Source organism: Anomaloglossus baeobatrachus, chromosome 10 (genome assembly GCF_048569485.1).
Source record: "Anomaloglossus baeobatrachus isolate aAnoBae1 chromosome 10, aAnoBae1.hap1, whole genome shotgun sequence".
NCBI classification, from domain to species: Eukaryota; Metazoa; Chordata; class Amphibia; order Anura; family Aromobatidae; genus Anomaloglossus; species Anomaloglossus baeobatrachus.
Window position 1 is genome coordinate 56,787,738 of NC_134362.1, and position 15,596 is coordinate 56,803,333.

General features: G+C 51.3%; 1 protein-coding gene across 4 annotated transcripts in view; it reads left to right on the top strand.

The window, feature by feature from the left end:
- PPP2R5B (protein phosphatase 2 regulatory subunit B'beta) overlaps positions 1-15,596 on the top strand; it is a 127,287-nt gene that overhangs the window by 73,779 nt on the left and 37,912 nt on the right. For all 4 annotated transcript variants that reach the window (XM_075326761.1, XM_075326762.1, XM_075326764.1 and 1 more), the window contains 3 exons: positions 2,975-3,067; positions 11,569-11,699; positions 15,085-15,144. In XM_075326761.1, coding sequence (XP_075182876.1) covers positions 2,975-3,067; positions 11,569-11,699; positions 15,085-15,144 — 284 coding nt within the window. The remainder of the gene's footprint in view (positions 1-2,974; positions 3,068-11,568; positions 11,700-15,084; positions 15,145-15,596) is intronic.

A 15,596-nucleotide genomic window follows, 5' to 3' on the forward strand; every position in this document is an offset into this window, starting at 1 on the left:
AGCGCACGGAGCTACACGTGCAGAGAGCAGGGAGCAGCGCACACTGAGCGCTGGCTCCCTGCTCTCCTAGTTACAGCACACATCGGGTTAATTACCTGATGTGTGCTGCAGCTAAATGTGCACAGAGCAGGGAGCAGCGCACAATGCTTAGCGCTGGCTCCCTGCTCTCCTAGTTACAGCACACATCGGGTTAATTACCCGATGTGTACTGCAGCTAAATGTGCACAGAGCAGGGAGCAGCGCACAATGCTTAGCGCTGGCTCCCTGCTCTCCTAGCTACAGCACACATCGGGTTAATTAACCCGATGTGTCCTGCAGCTACATGTGCACAGAGCAGGAGCCGGCACTGACAGTGAGAGCGGCGGAGGCTGGTAACAAAGGTAAATATCGGGTAACCAAGGACAGGGCTTCTTGGTTACCCGATGTTTACTGTGGTTACCAGCCTCCGCAGAAGCCGGCTCCTGCTGCCTGCACATTTAGTTGTTGCTGTCTCGCTGTCACACACAGCGATCTGTGCTTCACAGCGGGACAGCAACAACTAAAAAATGGCCCAGGACATTCAGCAACAACCAGCGACCTCACAGCAGGGGCCAGGTTGTTGCTGGATGTCACACACAGCAACATCGCTAGCAACGTCACAAAAGTTGTTCGTTAGCAGCGATGTTGCTAGCGATGTTGCTTAGTGTGACGGGGCCTTTACTCAGGCAATGATAATCTCCTAAAGCTAAAACAAACATTGTAAGTAAACAACATAATGACTCCTAAGGGTACCGTCTCACTAAACGACGTACCAGCGATTCCGACCACGATATGACCTGGTCAGGATCGCTGGTGCGTCGCTACATGGTCGTTGGTGAGCTGTCAATCAGGCAGATCTCACCAGCCACCAGCGACTCTTTGCTTGGTAACCAGGGTAAATATCGGGTAACTAAGCAAAGTGCTTTGCTTGGTTACCTGATATTTACCCTGGTTACCAGCGTACACCGCTTAGCGCTGGCTCCTTGCACACGTAGCCAGGATACACATCGGGTTACTAAGTAAAGCGCGTTGCTGCTCAAAGTGTTAATGTCAGTCTTGCTTTCCAGCAGCTTCTGACTGCAGGCCTTATGTTTCCAGTTGTTGACCACTCCATTTCCCTATATATGGCCACATCTCTCAGTAGAGGATGCCGGTTATTCTGAATCCATTCTGTAGCTAGGCTTCGATGTGGCATGAGCATGATTCAGTGAATTGGTGTAGGCTGCAGTCCTGGTGTCTGACTGAAGTCATGCAGCTGGGCTTTATCCTTTGTTTTTTTTTTCTTTTTCCCTGTCTGTTGTACCCTAACTTCTTGTAGTATCAGTAGGACTAGTGATCCTAACCTGCCAACTCACTAGCCAGGGTTATTTCAGGGTCTCTCATGAAGTAATGAAGCTGGTCTTTATCCTTTGTTGTTTCCCCTGTCTGTTATACCTTCACTTTTTGTAGTATTAGTAGGACTAGTGATCCTCACCTACCAACTCACTAGCCAGGGTTATAACAGGGTCTCTCAGGGCTTCAGGTTTACTGCTCTGCAATAGGTGCGGAACCTGTATAGGGACTGGCTAGGACTGCATGGTGCAGCTGCAGGTGAGTGCAGTAGGTGTCCCATCATCTCTCTCCCTAGCACAAGGGCCCACTGTTACAGTGTCCCCGGTGTACCCCTTGTTTGTTGTGCTGAAACCCCTGTTTGTTGTGTGTCTTGCCCCACACTGCACCTTCCTCAGGTCCATGGGTGACACCTACCCATTCCCTCCCTGTTGTACCCCTTGTATTTCGCGATGCACCGAGCGTGAGAGTGGCTTTCTTAAGCACATGCATGAGTTGCTGTGCTGGGATAAACTCGGCAGCAGTATTGCATTGTTGTCCCATTCAGTTCAATGGAACATCATTAAACAGTCGCTACTATGTGATTGGCATTAAAGAAAAGCCACAGCCACACCATGATTTACCAGATGAATATGTATAGGTATAGTATAAAAATCATAGTGTTAAAAGGAACTGGATGGGGACTCAGGCAAGTCACTATTAATGTACAACCAAAAGAAAAAGAAAACCACGACCGAAGGCCCAATATGCTGAAAGGTGATGAATTTTATTGAAAATAGGGTAGGTGCAGAGCGGCACAATTACAAGTGGGAACACAGGCAAAGGGGATCACTGGTAAATAGGGGATAATTACCCAACTACTGACAATCAAATAGCCTATTCGTAAACATGATATACGTGGAAAATTGTTTCATACTTACATGTTCAAAGCACAGAGATGCCAGAGATTCTCCATGCAGGAGGTGAATTGATGGGCGTCACAGGGCCTAAAGATCCCACCACATGTTATATCCTCATCGCTACCACAGCAATAAAGCAATTAAATGAGATGCCTACAATAATATCATGAAAAGTCAGAATTGTGTACTGCTGCTTATAGCAAACGTGGTGGGAGGAAGACACTGGCACACCTAAGGCTGGTACAAATATACCAACAAAACTGAGACAACATAGTCTCTATTATAACAATACCTGGAGGGAGAACCGGTGATCCACAAGGTGTCCACCCGACGGCCGTTTCGGCTATAGAAGCCTTCGTCATCATGTTTACGAATAGGCTATTTGATTGTCAGTAGTTGGGTAATTATCCCCTATTTACCAGTGATCCCCTTTGCCTGTGTTCCCACTTGTAATTGTGCCGCTCTGCACCTACCCTATTTTCAATAAAATTCATCACCTTTCAGCATATTGGGCCTTTGGTCGTGGTTTTCTTTTTCTTTTATGTGATTGGCATGCAGAAACACAAAGCTGAAGAGGTTGCAGGACCTCGAAGCCCCTTAAAACAATTGATCTGTGTTTTGTGCCGTGGCACCTTCCCTGATCAGACATTATACCAGATGAATGCATTGTGTGACCTCGGCTGGTATCAGCTCCTTAATGTGCTTTGTCTCCTTATGTCTATCTCTAGCTGGTATATGAATTCTTCCTCCGATTCTTGGAGAGTCAGGACTTTCAGCCTTCCCTGGCTAAGAGATATGTGGACCAGAAGTTTGTCCTTATGGTAAGTGCGTCTGCTAACAATACCGGAAACCATGCTCTCCTACTACCGTGTAGAAAGCCATGGAACCCATAGGGTGGAGGGGCGACATGACTAGAGGGAAGGGAAGGAGTGATGGGGTTAATGGAAACAGGAATGGTTTGTTTATAAGGCAGAGTAAAGGGATTGGTGGGTAGGAGGAGTTCCCTGGAGGAAGAGGTGGGACAGTTGAGGGGTGTAAGTAAAGGACTTTGACTTACCCCCTCTCTCTTGACTTCCGGATATGGAACGATCTGACTGGAGAGGTTCCTATAAGGTGTCAGGACGTCACCTTCTATTTCTCCATGGAGGAGTGGGAGTATTTAGAAGGACACAAAGATCTGTACAAGGACGTCATGATGGAGGTTCCCCAGCCCCTCACATCACCAGACTTCCGGATATGGAACGATCCGGACGTGCGACAGGATGGCTGCTACCCGGGAGCAGCGGATTCATCATGGCAGTGCACGGGCCCCTGGCAGCGCGGTCCCACGTCTTGGCTGCTGGGGGTTAACCCGTTGGCACTTTCCCCTCGCTCCCCTGTCAGCTGCGGGCGGCGTCCCCCCTCCCTCATATCTCAGGTACTTGCCGTGTGCGGGGGGAGCGAGGAGGAGATGCGAGAGCCCCTTCGGGGACCCTCCGCGGTAGGACGTGGGCAGGGCAGTACTCAGCTGCTGCTCCGGCCGCGGGAGGAATCTCCGTCCGGGCCGCGGCAGCCGGGAGGGGAGCGTGGCTTGGCTGCGGCCTACTTCCGGTCCAAGCCGCGGCCTGGATTGCTGGATGCGGCGGCTCCCGGACGGGGAGAGCGCCCGGCGGTGACAGAGGCCAGCTTTACCCCTCGCGGAAGGCGGGGGGGCCGCGGAGCTGCAGCCAGTGGTGGGTCCGGCACCAGGGCAGGCGGGCCTGGGGCGACGGGTGCCCAGGAAGCGTCGGTGAGTGGGGGTGACGGCAGGGGCCCTGCAGTTCCTGCTTGGTCACCCAGATCAGGTTGCAGCTCCCGGCCGCGGCGGTCTCCCCCAGGAGGGGGAGGGCCCAGCGGACAGAGGCTTTCATGGGGCCCAGGAGGGCTGGATGCGGCGGCTCCTGGCCAGGAGAGCGCCCGGCGAGGACGGAGGCCAGCGTTACCCCCCCCCCCGCGGGTGGAGGGGGGGGGGCCGGGGGGCTGCAGCCAGCAAGGGGTCCGGGGTCCGGCACCAGGGCAGGCGAGCATGGTGCGACGGATGCCGCCTGGTCACCCAGAGCAGGCGTGCAGCTCCCGGCAGCGGCGGTCTCCCCCAAGGGCAGGAGGCTGGCGGCTCTGGATGGGAGTCTGCTGGCAGCGGGTCGGGCCACAGGTACCCCCTGTCCTTGCAGGTAGCAAGGGGGGGTCAGGCCAGAAGATAAGGCCCGCGGTGGCAGCCCGTAGGACGGGACGGTTTCCGGGGTTGTCGCCGCGGGACAGAAGATGGAGCTTGGAGGATGGTGCCCACGCGGCGTACCAGGAGGACGGCCGTGGTGGTGGCAGCGCTTCGGCGGCGTCTGCATTACATGAGCCAGAGGCGGTCGGCTCCAGCGAGGAGGAGGAGGAAGCAGCGACGGATGAATCAGACGTCCGGATGGCGTGATTTTTATTCCAGGATATGCCGGGTCGCGGTCGGGTGAGACGGCCGTGGATTTGGCAGGGCTGGGGGGGGGCGGCTGCGGACACGGCAGCGCCGAGTGGGTTGGTGTTTTGACCAGGTATGGGGTTTACTGAAGTGGTGGATACGGTTGTGGAGAGTGCGCATGCACCGCCGGCGGCATGGACGGGATCGGTGGTTAGTAGGCGCAGGTGCGGCAGGCAGAGTGAGGGCGCATGAGGCGGCAGGGGAGCATTTTCGGGCAGAGGCGGCAAGGGCTGTGACAGAGTGAGTGGTGAGGAACGAAGAGGGGGATGAGGTGGTGCGTCTGGCTGACAGTGGCCAAGTGTGAGAGGTATGGGTGCTTCAAAGGCCCGCTGGAGGGGCTCACTTGCTGGAGGATGAGAGGGATAAGATTTGAATGGGGAACGTGTAGCAATAGTTTCGCTGCTCCCCCGGGAACAGTTTCACCTGGATTAGGTTAAGCCAAGTGATTCCAGGAAGGATAAGTAGAGGGAGGGGAGCGCCGGTGGAGGCTCACCCTCGTACATTTGCAACGTGGCTGCGGGCATTTGCGTTTTTGGCAAGGGTATCGGGGGAAGGAATTGGGTAATTGGTTCGGCATGGTTCGGTTATATGGATCCATTTGCGGTGGCTTGTTAGGTCATATGGCGGTTTAGTCTGGCTTCAGTACGCCGAGTAATTTCAGCAAGGGAAGGTGTTGCGTGCCAGTATGCGGTAGGATCATACGGGCACATCCTTATGGCTGCAGTGGATGGCGGCTCCTAGTCAGCCCCCCCCCCCCTTTTTGGGGGGTAGTTGGCTGTTCGGGGCTTGGAACCCCGACGACACGGACGATGAGGGTTTTTTGGGGGGAATAGAAGGATGGGTGGTGCAGATTTGGCGCGGACGGTTGTCTTAAGCATAAGTGTTGGGTTGTGGTAAGGAACATAGTAATTCTGCGTCATTCTATTTATATTGGTGGATCTTTGCCTCCTTATTGGAAGTTGCGCTGGGCTAGGGGACACCTGGTGGTTGTCAGTGGAAAGAGGGGTCAGGAAGTGGTGTTGGGCAGGATGGGTGGGCCATTCGGGGCCCTCCTTGTCACGATTGGGTTTCTCTGTTGGGGGGTAGTGCCGGAAATGAGCCGTATATAGATGTATATATTTCGGCTTGTTCAAAACGTATCTTATCTGGAGGAGTCATCGGTGTATGCCTGCTTGGCTCCAGAATTGTCAGCGGTTTATTATGTGTCGTTTGACAGAGGGTGGGATTTGGTAAAGGCGGTGAGCCGGGGAGCATTGATGGCAAAGGCGAATTTGGAGGCGGCATTTAGGTTGTTACTGGTCCACCCTGCTAGCTAGCAGTTCTGGTGCTGCGGTGGGGAGGGGAGTTATTATTATGTTGATCGGTGGGTGCTAATGGGTTGTTGTCCCATTTTATGTTCCTTTGGAGGCGGTTATTTCTTGGTGGAGTGGTTTGTGCGTGGTGTGTCCCAGCTTACACCTCTTATTCATTATAGGTTGATTCTCTTTACATCGGGTTGGCGGGTTGATGATTCGTTGAGGTTGATTGTTTTATTACAGATGGTGGTGGATACTCTTTTGGGCCTGTTGGCGCAGGCGAAGACTGAGGGTCCAACGCCAGTGATACGGTTTGTGGGGATAAAGTTTGATGTTATGGTCAGAGGGGTAGGATTCGTGGGTAATGGTGTGGTCCTATGGGCTGCGATAGAGGCAGTTAGGTCAGCTAAGACGGTGCGGTTTCAGGCGGTGCAGTCTTTGCAGGGGCGGTCGAACCACGGGTGCAGAGTTACGCCGCTGGGGTGCGTGTCTGCTGGACGGCTGGCGATGGCTGCGCCAAGGGTGCAGCCATCGGATCCTTTGTGTGTGGTCACGAGGGAGATCAATGATGATCTGATGGTGTAGGAGGTTTTTTCTTACGGCGATTTAGTGGCCGCGGATTGTGTCTGGGTAAGGTGCTACCTGATGGAACGCAGCTGCGGTACTCGGAGGCAGCGGGTCCAGTTGTTTTCTGGTTGGGCATTGTGGGGTAGCGCTTCCAATCGGTGGTAGTGGTCGGGTGGTGGAGGTTGGCAGTTTTTTCCAAGAGGAAGGTGTGCTGTCATTCTGGCTATCAGTTGGTGGAGAATTCGATTAATAGTTGGTTTGCTAATCCTGGGGCCAAGGGTGGCGTACTTGCGACAGTTGGTTTCTCAATTGGATGTGTTTTAAAAAAAAAAAAAAAAATGTTATGCGTGGCGCAACCAGTACTGGGGTTCGCCAAGGGAATAGCAGCTGCTGTGTTTCCTTCCAGTTCTGCAGGTCTCGGGAGTTGAGGCCGGGTAGCAGACGAGGTGGGTACGGTGTGTCCGGAGGGCTTGTGGAGTCTGGTGTGGCTGTGTTGGGGAGCGGCTCGGTGCCCAGTGACTGAGGTTATTTGGGGCTGATATTCAGAAGTATGGGTGGCGCGGATAACGTTTGGGACAATGTGTGAGGAAGGCCCGGTGGAGTATTTGATGGTGGCGTTGGCAGTGGTGAGTAACGGTTTTCAGGCTGCTAGGCCAGCGTCCGCAGTGGAGCAGAGGGTGGCGGCTGTGGCTGTCTTGTTAAGGATTAGATGTGGAGAGATGTTTTCGCAGGATCTTAGGGCGCGGCAGGCCTTGAAGGGTTTGGTCGTAAGGGTGTGAGGGAGCGGGATACAAGGGTCCGTCTCCGTTGTTTTGTGGCAGCGTTTGGTGAGTGGTTTGTGGCGGCTATGTTCATCTGAGCACGAGCGGGTTTTTGTTTCCCTTGTCCAAAACTGTTTGTGTTAGCCTTTTGGGGGGCTTTGAGATTGTGGGGTTGGTCAGCCCATCTACGGTCAAGAGCGGAGGTTGGATGTTGGAGGATGTGTCCGAGGTGGTGCAGTGGGTTGAGCGCCGGCTTTGTCGCTCACCGAATTAGATTAGGCGGGTGGTGAAGGTTGGTGTTGTTATACGCGGTCCCGGGTGCGGAATTATGTTGTGAGGGCGCCCAGGCTCATTATTGTGTCGCGTTTGTTAAGGTACCATTTTGTGGCAGTGCTGCAGACTTGATTGCAGGTGGCGGGGGTGGGCGCCCGGAATACTATGGGTCGTATTCCTTCTGGATTGGGCTGCCACGGAGGCCCCTCGGTGGGCTCAGAAAAGGGGTTGTGAGAAGTATTGGGAGGTGGGAGTCCTCTTGTTTCGGTGTTACGTTTGGCCTCAGTTGTTATCGGGTTAAGGCAATGGGGGCATTTGAGTCTTTTGGGAGTGGAATGGGTTGGCGTAACAGGTTGGTGCTATCTGTGGGTTTATAACCCCTGGGTTTTGGTGGTGAGGGTGTGCCTCATTTGGATATTTGGGCATTCGTTGGTTCTCGGGGCCTCGACGGTCTGAGGCTCGCCTGAATGTTGCCAGTTGGGTCTGGACGGGTCGATGGTACTGGTCCAGTAAATTGGAGGCAGCGATTTGGTATCTCGAGAAGTTATTTATGAATGTTTTAAAAAAAAAAAAAAAAAAAAAAAAAATTGTTGGTTGTTGCATTGTGTAAGACATACCTGAGCTTAATCGTGGGGTAGTTTTGATAGTGTGACCAGGTTGGAATGGCGTGTGGCTCGTGCGATAGGCAGTATCAATCGAGTCTTATTGGGGGGGGGGGCGCCAAAAGTTGGTGGCGCTGAACTGGTGGTTTCGGGGATGCGATGGGGGTGCATCTTCACGTGCTTGGTGCTGTTTTGTGGACGCTGGGATTGCGTGGAGGTGTGGTACAAGCTTTTGGTGTGTGGCGGGTCCAGGCCACGTAAGGAGTCACGTGCCCTGTCCTGTGGCGGGGGGTAGGTCTGGTCCAGAGGCGGTTGAAGGCAATGGTAACTGGACAGAGAGACACCATCTTGGTATGGTGGCTCCAGGTTCCGGGATGTTGCAGGCACGGGGTTCTGCAAAGTTGGGGGGTTAATCCGTAGGTGATTAATACCTCATCTCTGGGTCGGTGTGTTGCGGCCAGGGATACTGGGGTGAGAAGTGGTTCCTGGACTGGGCCTACTCAGGGTTGTATATTTACTGTATTGGTTACTGTGTTACCTATTGTTATTTGTTGGGGTCGCCCGTTGGACGGCGCCCCCTTGTGTTAGTATGTAAATAATAGGTAATAAAGGCTGCTGTGGCCAATTTTAAACCAAGTCACATGCAGTTCGTGTATTATTTACAGATGGTATTGGTGGGTAACACACATACAGCACGACTGGAGAATCCTTCCTCAATGGTCATGTTCTCCGAGCTCAAAACATACGCCGCCCTGGCTGTAATTACCATAATCAGCACAAACATATTTAATATTGATGTTACTAGGTAACCATGTTTGTGCAGACAGATATAATGTGCCCGCTCACCGGTGTGCATTACTGTCTTTCTTCCACCATTCTCCCCCTATTTGTCTCCCTTAATAGCTACAATTTGTAAAGCATGAAAAAAATTGCTACTTCTCCAACAGAGGAATTGTCTTAGTATTGTTTTTTGTTATTACATCCATCCATGAACTGGAATCGTAGCACCAAAAAACCCAATGAACTCTTAAAGCGGATCTGTCACCGAATTTTAGACTATAAATTGCATACATAATTACATAGAGCTCTTAGACCTGATGAGACTGGTGTACGTACTTTGAAAATTCAGGTCAGAATGGCTGTACAATCCTGATATTAAAATGAGCATTTTATGAAGTAGCTCGTGAGCCCAAATGCATTCAGACCCCGCCCACCAAGCCTGACTCACAGCTGCAGCTTGTACTGAGCAGAGTGGGATCTCAGCTGCAGGGAGGAGGTACACTGAGGAGCTGTCAATCAGTCTTGGTGGGCGTAGAGTGTGTTTAAAGGGGTGGTTCACTACTCTCCAATAGTGGCCACATCCCTATAACACTGATAGGGAAGGCTTTTTTGAAATACCTTGTTCAGCCAATTCTGCCTGTGGGCGGCGCTATTGCGGTCCACTCATCCCCATTAAATGACCCCCCCATGACCTCTGAGATCCGCTGATGTCAGGTCAACTTCCAGTTGACTTGACATCACCAAGGTGGGCCCCAGGCTCCCTGAGTGACTGGGCTGGGGAAGCGTTTCACAGCCCAGCATGTCACGCGCTCTCTTCTTCACTGCAGAGCACCGCAAGCAGGAGTGATGCTGTGCTGTGATGAGCGGTGAAGCTCTGCCCCCAGCACAGTCACTCATGGAGACTGGGGCTGGGCTCGCTGATGTCAAGTCAACAAGTTGACGTGACATCACTGGATCTCAGAGGTCACAGAGCCCGGGGGGGGGGGCACTTCATGGGGATGAGCGGACCGCGATAGTGGCTGCTCACAGGCAGAATTGGCTGAACAAGGTATTTAGAAAAATCCTTCTGTATCAGTTTTACAGAGATGTGGCCACTATTGAAGAGTAATGAACCACCCCTTTAAATTTTAAAAAAAGGATGATACAGCCATTCTGATATAGGTTTTTAAAGTAAGTCATATCGATTAGAAGAAATCTATTTACTAATTTATGCAGTTTGTACAGTGAAATCTAGTGACAGATCTAGAGTCTTAGGGGCCAATTCATCAAAGCTTTTATGTTAGAAAACTGGTGTAAAGACTTTGATAAGTTGCAAAGTATTAGTGCAAAAATTGTTGCAGCTTTTGTCATTACCACGCCAGTTTGAAGCAGTTTTTCCAAAATGGATGGGCCGTACGTGGCATGGTCACACCCGCATGTCAAATTAATAAAAAAATGGCAGCATTTCTTATGCCAGAACTGTTACTTCAGTTCTTGACTTAAACAACACCTCTGGTGAGATGGAAAGAGACGCAGGCTACAGAGAAGATGCGCTGAATTCATTAGGTGGCGTGTGCCCAGTAAGGGTACTTTCACACTTGCGTTTATTTCCTTCCGTTACAATCCGCCCTTTTGGAAAACAGCGGAATCCGTTAACGGATTCCGCTGTTTCCCATAGACTTGTATGGGTGACGGATTGTACCAAAAGGACCTGCGTTGCTTCCGCTGGGCGACGCTCAGTTGCTTCCGCCCAGCGGGAGGAACGCAGCATGTAACGTTATTTTGAGCAGCGGAATCCTCTGGATTCCACTGCGCATGCTCTTTTTTTTTTTTTTTTTTAAATCAAACTTTATTTTGGCTCGCGGTGGCCGAATGTTCAGCTGAGCGCCCGGCCGTCGGCAAGCGACAGCGCTCAGCTGAGCGACCGGCCACCGGCATGCCCGGCCGCCGGCAAGTGACAGCGCTCAGCTGAGCGCCCGCCCGCCGGCATGCCCGGGCGCCGGCAAGTGACAGCACTCAGCTGAGCGCCCGCCCGCCGGCATGCCCGGGCGCCGGCAAGTGACAGCGCTCAGCTGAGCGCCCGCCCGCTGGCATGCCCGCCCGCCGGCATGCCCGGCCGCCGGCAAGTGACAGCGCTCAGCTGATCACCCGGCGGCCGGCTGCAGGGAGCGATCAGCTGATCACCCGGCGGCCGGCTGCAGGGAGCGATCAGCTGATCACCCGGCGGCCGGCTACTGGGAGCGATCAGCTATTGTAAACGATCAGCTGATCGCTCCCAGTAGCCGGCCGCCGGGTGATCAGCTGATCGTTTACAATAGTCTGCCGCTGGTAAAACTGTAAAAAAAAAAAAAATCAAAACGAATTGCGTTGTTTTGCAGCATCCGTTGCATCCGTTGTGCCACTATATGCAACACATCCGTTGCATCCGTTACACAACGCAATGCAACGGATACTGTTCAACGCAAGTGTGAAAGTACCCTAACAAATTTGGTGCATCATACACCAGTGAACCCTTGCAACACCACACGTAACAGATCAGCCCCTTAATTTGAATTGCTTTTTATTATCTTTGTACTTTTTTAGCTACTGGAACTCTTTGACAGTGAGGACCCCCGTGAGCGAGAATATTTGAAGACCATTCTGCATCGTGTTTATGGAAAATTCCTGGGACTCAGAGCTTACATCAGAAAACAGTGCAACAATATCTTCCTCAGGTACTGACTGCAACACAATGTCTCTTAGGACTATTATACATGGATCTTACATAACAATGATAGTAATAACAGTAGGTTTATTAGATCCACCATAATAAAAAATTCTGATGGCATATCCTTCAGTTATACTTAGGTAGCTTGTCTGCAAGATTATTTTTTTTTCTCTTTAGGGAACAATAGAACTCAAATCACTTTATGTTCATGGGGTCCAATCACCAGGAAGATATCTTTAGGGCTCGTTCACACAACCGTATAACTTGGACGAGTGCTATCTGATGTTTTATCAGATAGCCCTAGGTCCAATGTTACATGTTATGCTATGGGGTAGTGCTGATCAGCGTTTTTTTCTCATGCTGATTCAGTGTCAAGCAGTGACTACCGGTGTCCGCCAGGTATAAAGGGACTACCGGTGAGTGCCACAGGGTACACCAGGAAAATAATATAACAGTAGGCCCGTGCGTTAGGGAGAGGGGGGTAGAGTTACCTCCTTACACTCATTTGAGGCTAAACATTGCACTCCCTAACATCCCTAGGCGGGTCCTTCCCCCTGTCCACCATCACGTGACTAGGCAATTGCTGGCCCTAAACTCACCCTGTCTTGTCTTCACAAGCCAGGACAAGTCTTCACAGGCCGGTGAGACGCTACATTAAGACAACACGATGTAGGTAAGGGTACTTTCACACTTAATCCGCCCTTTTGGAAAACAGCAGAATCCCTTAACCGATTCCGCTGTTTCCCATAGATTTGTATGGATGATGGATTGTGCCAAAAGTACGTGCGTTGCTTCCGCTGGCCAACGCTGCGTTGCGTCCGCCGGAAGGAACGCAGCATGTAACTATTTTGAGCGGCGGAATCCTCTATTTTTCACTGCACATGCTCATCTTTTTTTTTTTTTTTAAAATCACAGAAACTTTATTTTGTCCCTCGGTGGCCGAACGTTCAGCTGAGAGCCCGGCAGCCGGCATGTTAGAGCGCTCAGCTGAGCGCCCGGCCGCCGGGTGATCAGCTGATCGTTCACAATAGTCTGCTGCCAGTAAAACTGTAAAGAAGAAAAAAAAATAAAAAATAAAAAAAGCTTTCTGTTGTTTTGTACGATCCGTTGCATCCGTTGTGCTATTATATGCAACGAATCCGTTGCATCCGTCACACAACGCAATGCAACGGATGTCATTGGAAAACTAGCCTAAGACAAACAGGTGGGGAAAGACACAACAAAAAGCACTCTTGGGTTCCTTCAGTTGGAAACTCGCAGCTGCAAAAGAAACAACACCACAGCTATGCAGCGACGAGCTCCTTCAACAAGGTCAGCATAGATATGTGCTATAGAGGATCGGATAATAATAAAAGAAGGGAGTGGCTGTAGCTGAGGCTATAAATATCACTGCAGGATAAAAATGAACCTTAACCCCTTCAGTACCAGATGGAATAAAATACGCTCCAACTCTTGCGGGCACTAAAGCATAGTTGCGATCCACAATACACTGTGACCTGATCCCAGATCCCTCCAAGATCACATCAGGCCATGACCCCCTTGTGACATTCAGCATGAGAAAAAAAATGCAGCATACTGAGAGTGGCAGCATATATCTGACGGTGCACACCCATTCAAGTCTAGGGGTGCGTGGAAAACATTGGACTGCACTCGAATAACATGAGTGCAGTCTGACTCCCACGGACAACAGGGTAGAGAAGATAGAAAACAATGATTTTTCCATCTTCTCTTCACAGTGTGCTCCAATTCTCTCATGCAAGAGAGTTGGATCAGACTAAGCTGGCACTCTGATCAAACTCTTGTCTGGCACGCTAGGTACGGGGAAGTACCAAGCGAAAGGGAAGAGAAGGGGAACCCTGCGATTAGGGAAGGGGAAGATGGTGACCCCTGACCAAACCTACTGCTGGTCCCTGGGGTCCTTCACCACCTTAGATAGGTTCCGCACCTATGTTCCGAGCTGGATACCTGACCCTTGGTATGCCTAGTGCAGGGACCTAAATAGGGAACAGATGGGATGAGCTCTTCGTCAACCCCACTATATACTAAAGAATACACAAGGAGGACACACGGGGAAAAAGTATGAACTACTTATCATTAGATGATTCAGGTAGAAGTTCAGCAAAGTTTCAGTAACAATACCACAGAGGAGTATGAGCCTCCTGCTTGAAACAAGGGCTTAAATGAACTGAATAATATCACCAGTGTGCCGCCCCCGCGTCAGCAGCAGGGCTGATCAGATCCGGATCCGTGGTGGCTCGAGGGGCGTCCGAACCCGGGGGTCGGGATCATGCGGCCACTCAAAATAAAAAGGGGTATTTACAGGGGCTGTATAGTTAAAGTTCTTGACGCCACCCGTGGTGTGTGGTAAGGTGGCGTACCACCGCTGCAGCTGGGGATTACCCGGTGGCGATGGAGTGGGCAGCTAGGTGTTTAACCCCTCCACAGGTAGGGGGGATGCCCCGGGACTCAGTGATGGTGACAGGAACGTGCCGTTGGGGAGGTAAGGGTCACTTGTGTACTCAGTCCATAAAGCTGACACCGACAATTGGGTAAACCAAAGTTCTTGACACCGCTGCCGCTGGGGGAAGCATGTTTGGGTCCCGTTCCCTGCGACCGGGGGTCCAGCTCCTACCAGGCCCAGACCACTGTCTGCCACCTAGTACTTCAAAGGAGCCCAGCTCCTGACCTCCTCTCACTTCCTCACTAACTGACCTACTCCTAACACTCCTGACCTCCCCTTAAGCAACCCCCCAATTGGGCGACCCAATTCCATTCAGGCCGTTCACTGGTGTGTCTGGTGGGTGTGGTGCAGAGTGTTCATAGGATTTTAATTAGCTGCTGTTGGCAACACCTTTGGTTGGGGACCCATAACCAAGTAGGAGATGAATATTGCACAGAAGGGCAGATTGCACAATACCCTGTGACGACCTGATAGGCCAGGGCGTCACACCAGCACAAGTCCAGGGAAGATGAGTATTTAAACCCAAGGGGGAATTTCAGATGATTAGCAGCTGAAGGTAAGAAGAACTCCGCTGGGTCTTAAAGGGAAAAAGATAAAAATCCAGCAGAAGAGATACCTAGTACACAGAATACTGAAAGCAGTAACAATAGAAAGTCAGGGAGTATTTTGTGCAGTCACACACTGTGACCTTCTATTGCCGGACACCACAGAACTGTCTGTCACCCGTGACAGTATCAGAGTATCATTTTCAAAATTCAGTTCTCTTGCATGGGAAAATCAATGCTCGTTTGACCCCGGTCCTTGAGGCAAAGTTGAGAGGCTTCCATACATATTAGATTGTTGGCTCTCCCACCTAAACTGGAAGGTTCAGACAACTTTATGCTAATGTGTAAGGGGGGCCCTAATTGTTTTTTTTTCGTGTGTATTGCAGATTTATCTATGAGACAGAGCGGTTTAATGGTGTGGCTGAACTGCTTGAAATCCTGGGCAGGTGAGTGATGCACAAAAGCAGTAGCTTTACATTTCTCTTAGTGGGACATATTACAGATGTACAGGCTAGCCTAGTAGACTAGTACTCTCATAATATTTCTTGCCAATAAAGAGGTATTTCCATTTTCAGCAATTAAAAAATATCCACATAATTAATTATGCCATTAATACCGTATAGCTGCCTGTCGTACCGCTGAGGTCCTTACCTTTGGAAGAATGAGAGTCCAGTGGTGGAGATTGTCGTAAGTGTAGTTTGCCTACAAGCCTTCAATTCTTACTATCAAGAAAGATTGTGTCGCGGGCGGAGGAGGGGACGCCGCGTTCTCCCACTGCTCGGGTCCGGCTGCCGCTGCTGCCGCGGCCTCTGCTGCTCGGTGGCTCGAGCGATGGGCCGGATCCCGGGGACCCGAGCGGCGCTCCTCGCCCGTAAGTGAAAAGGGGATTGGTTTTGGG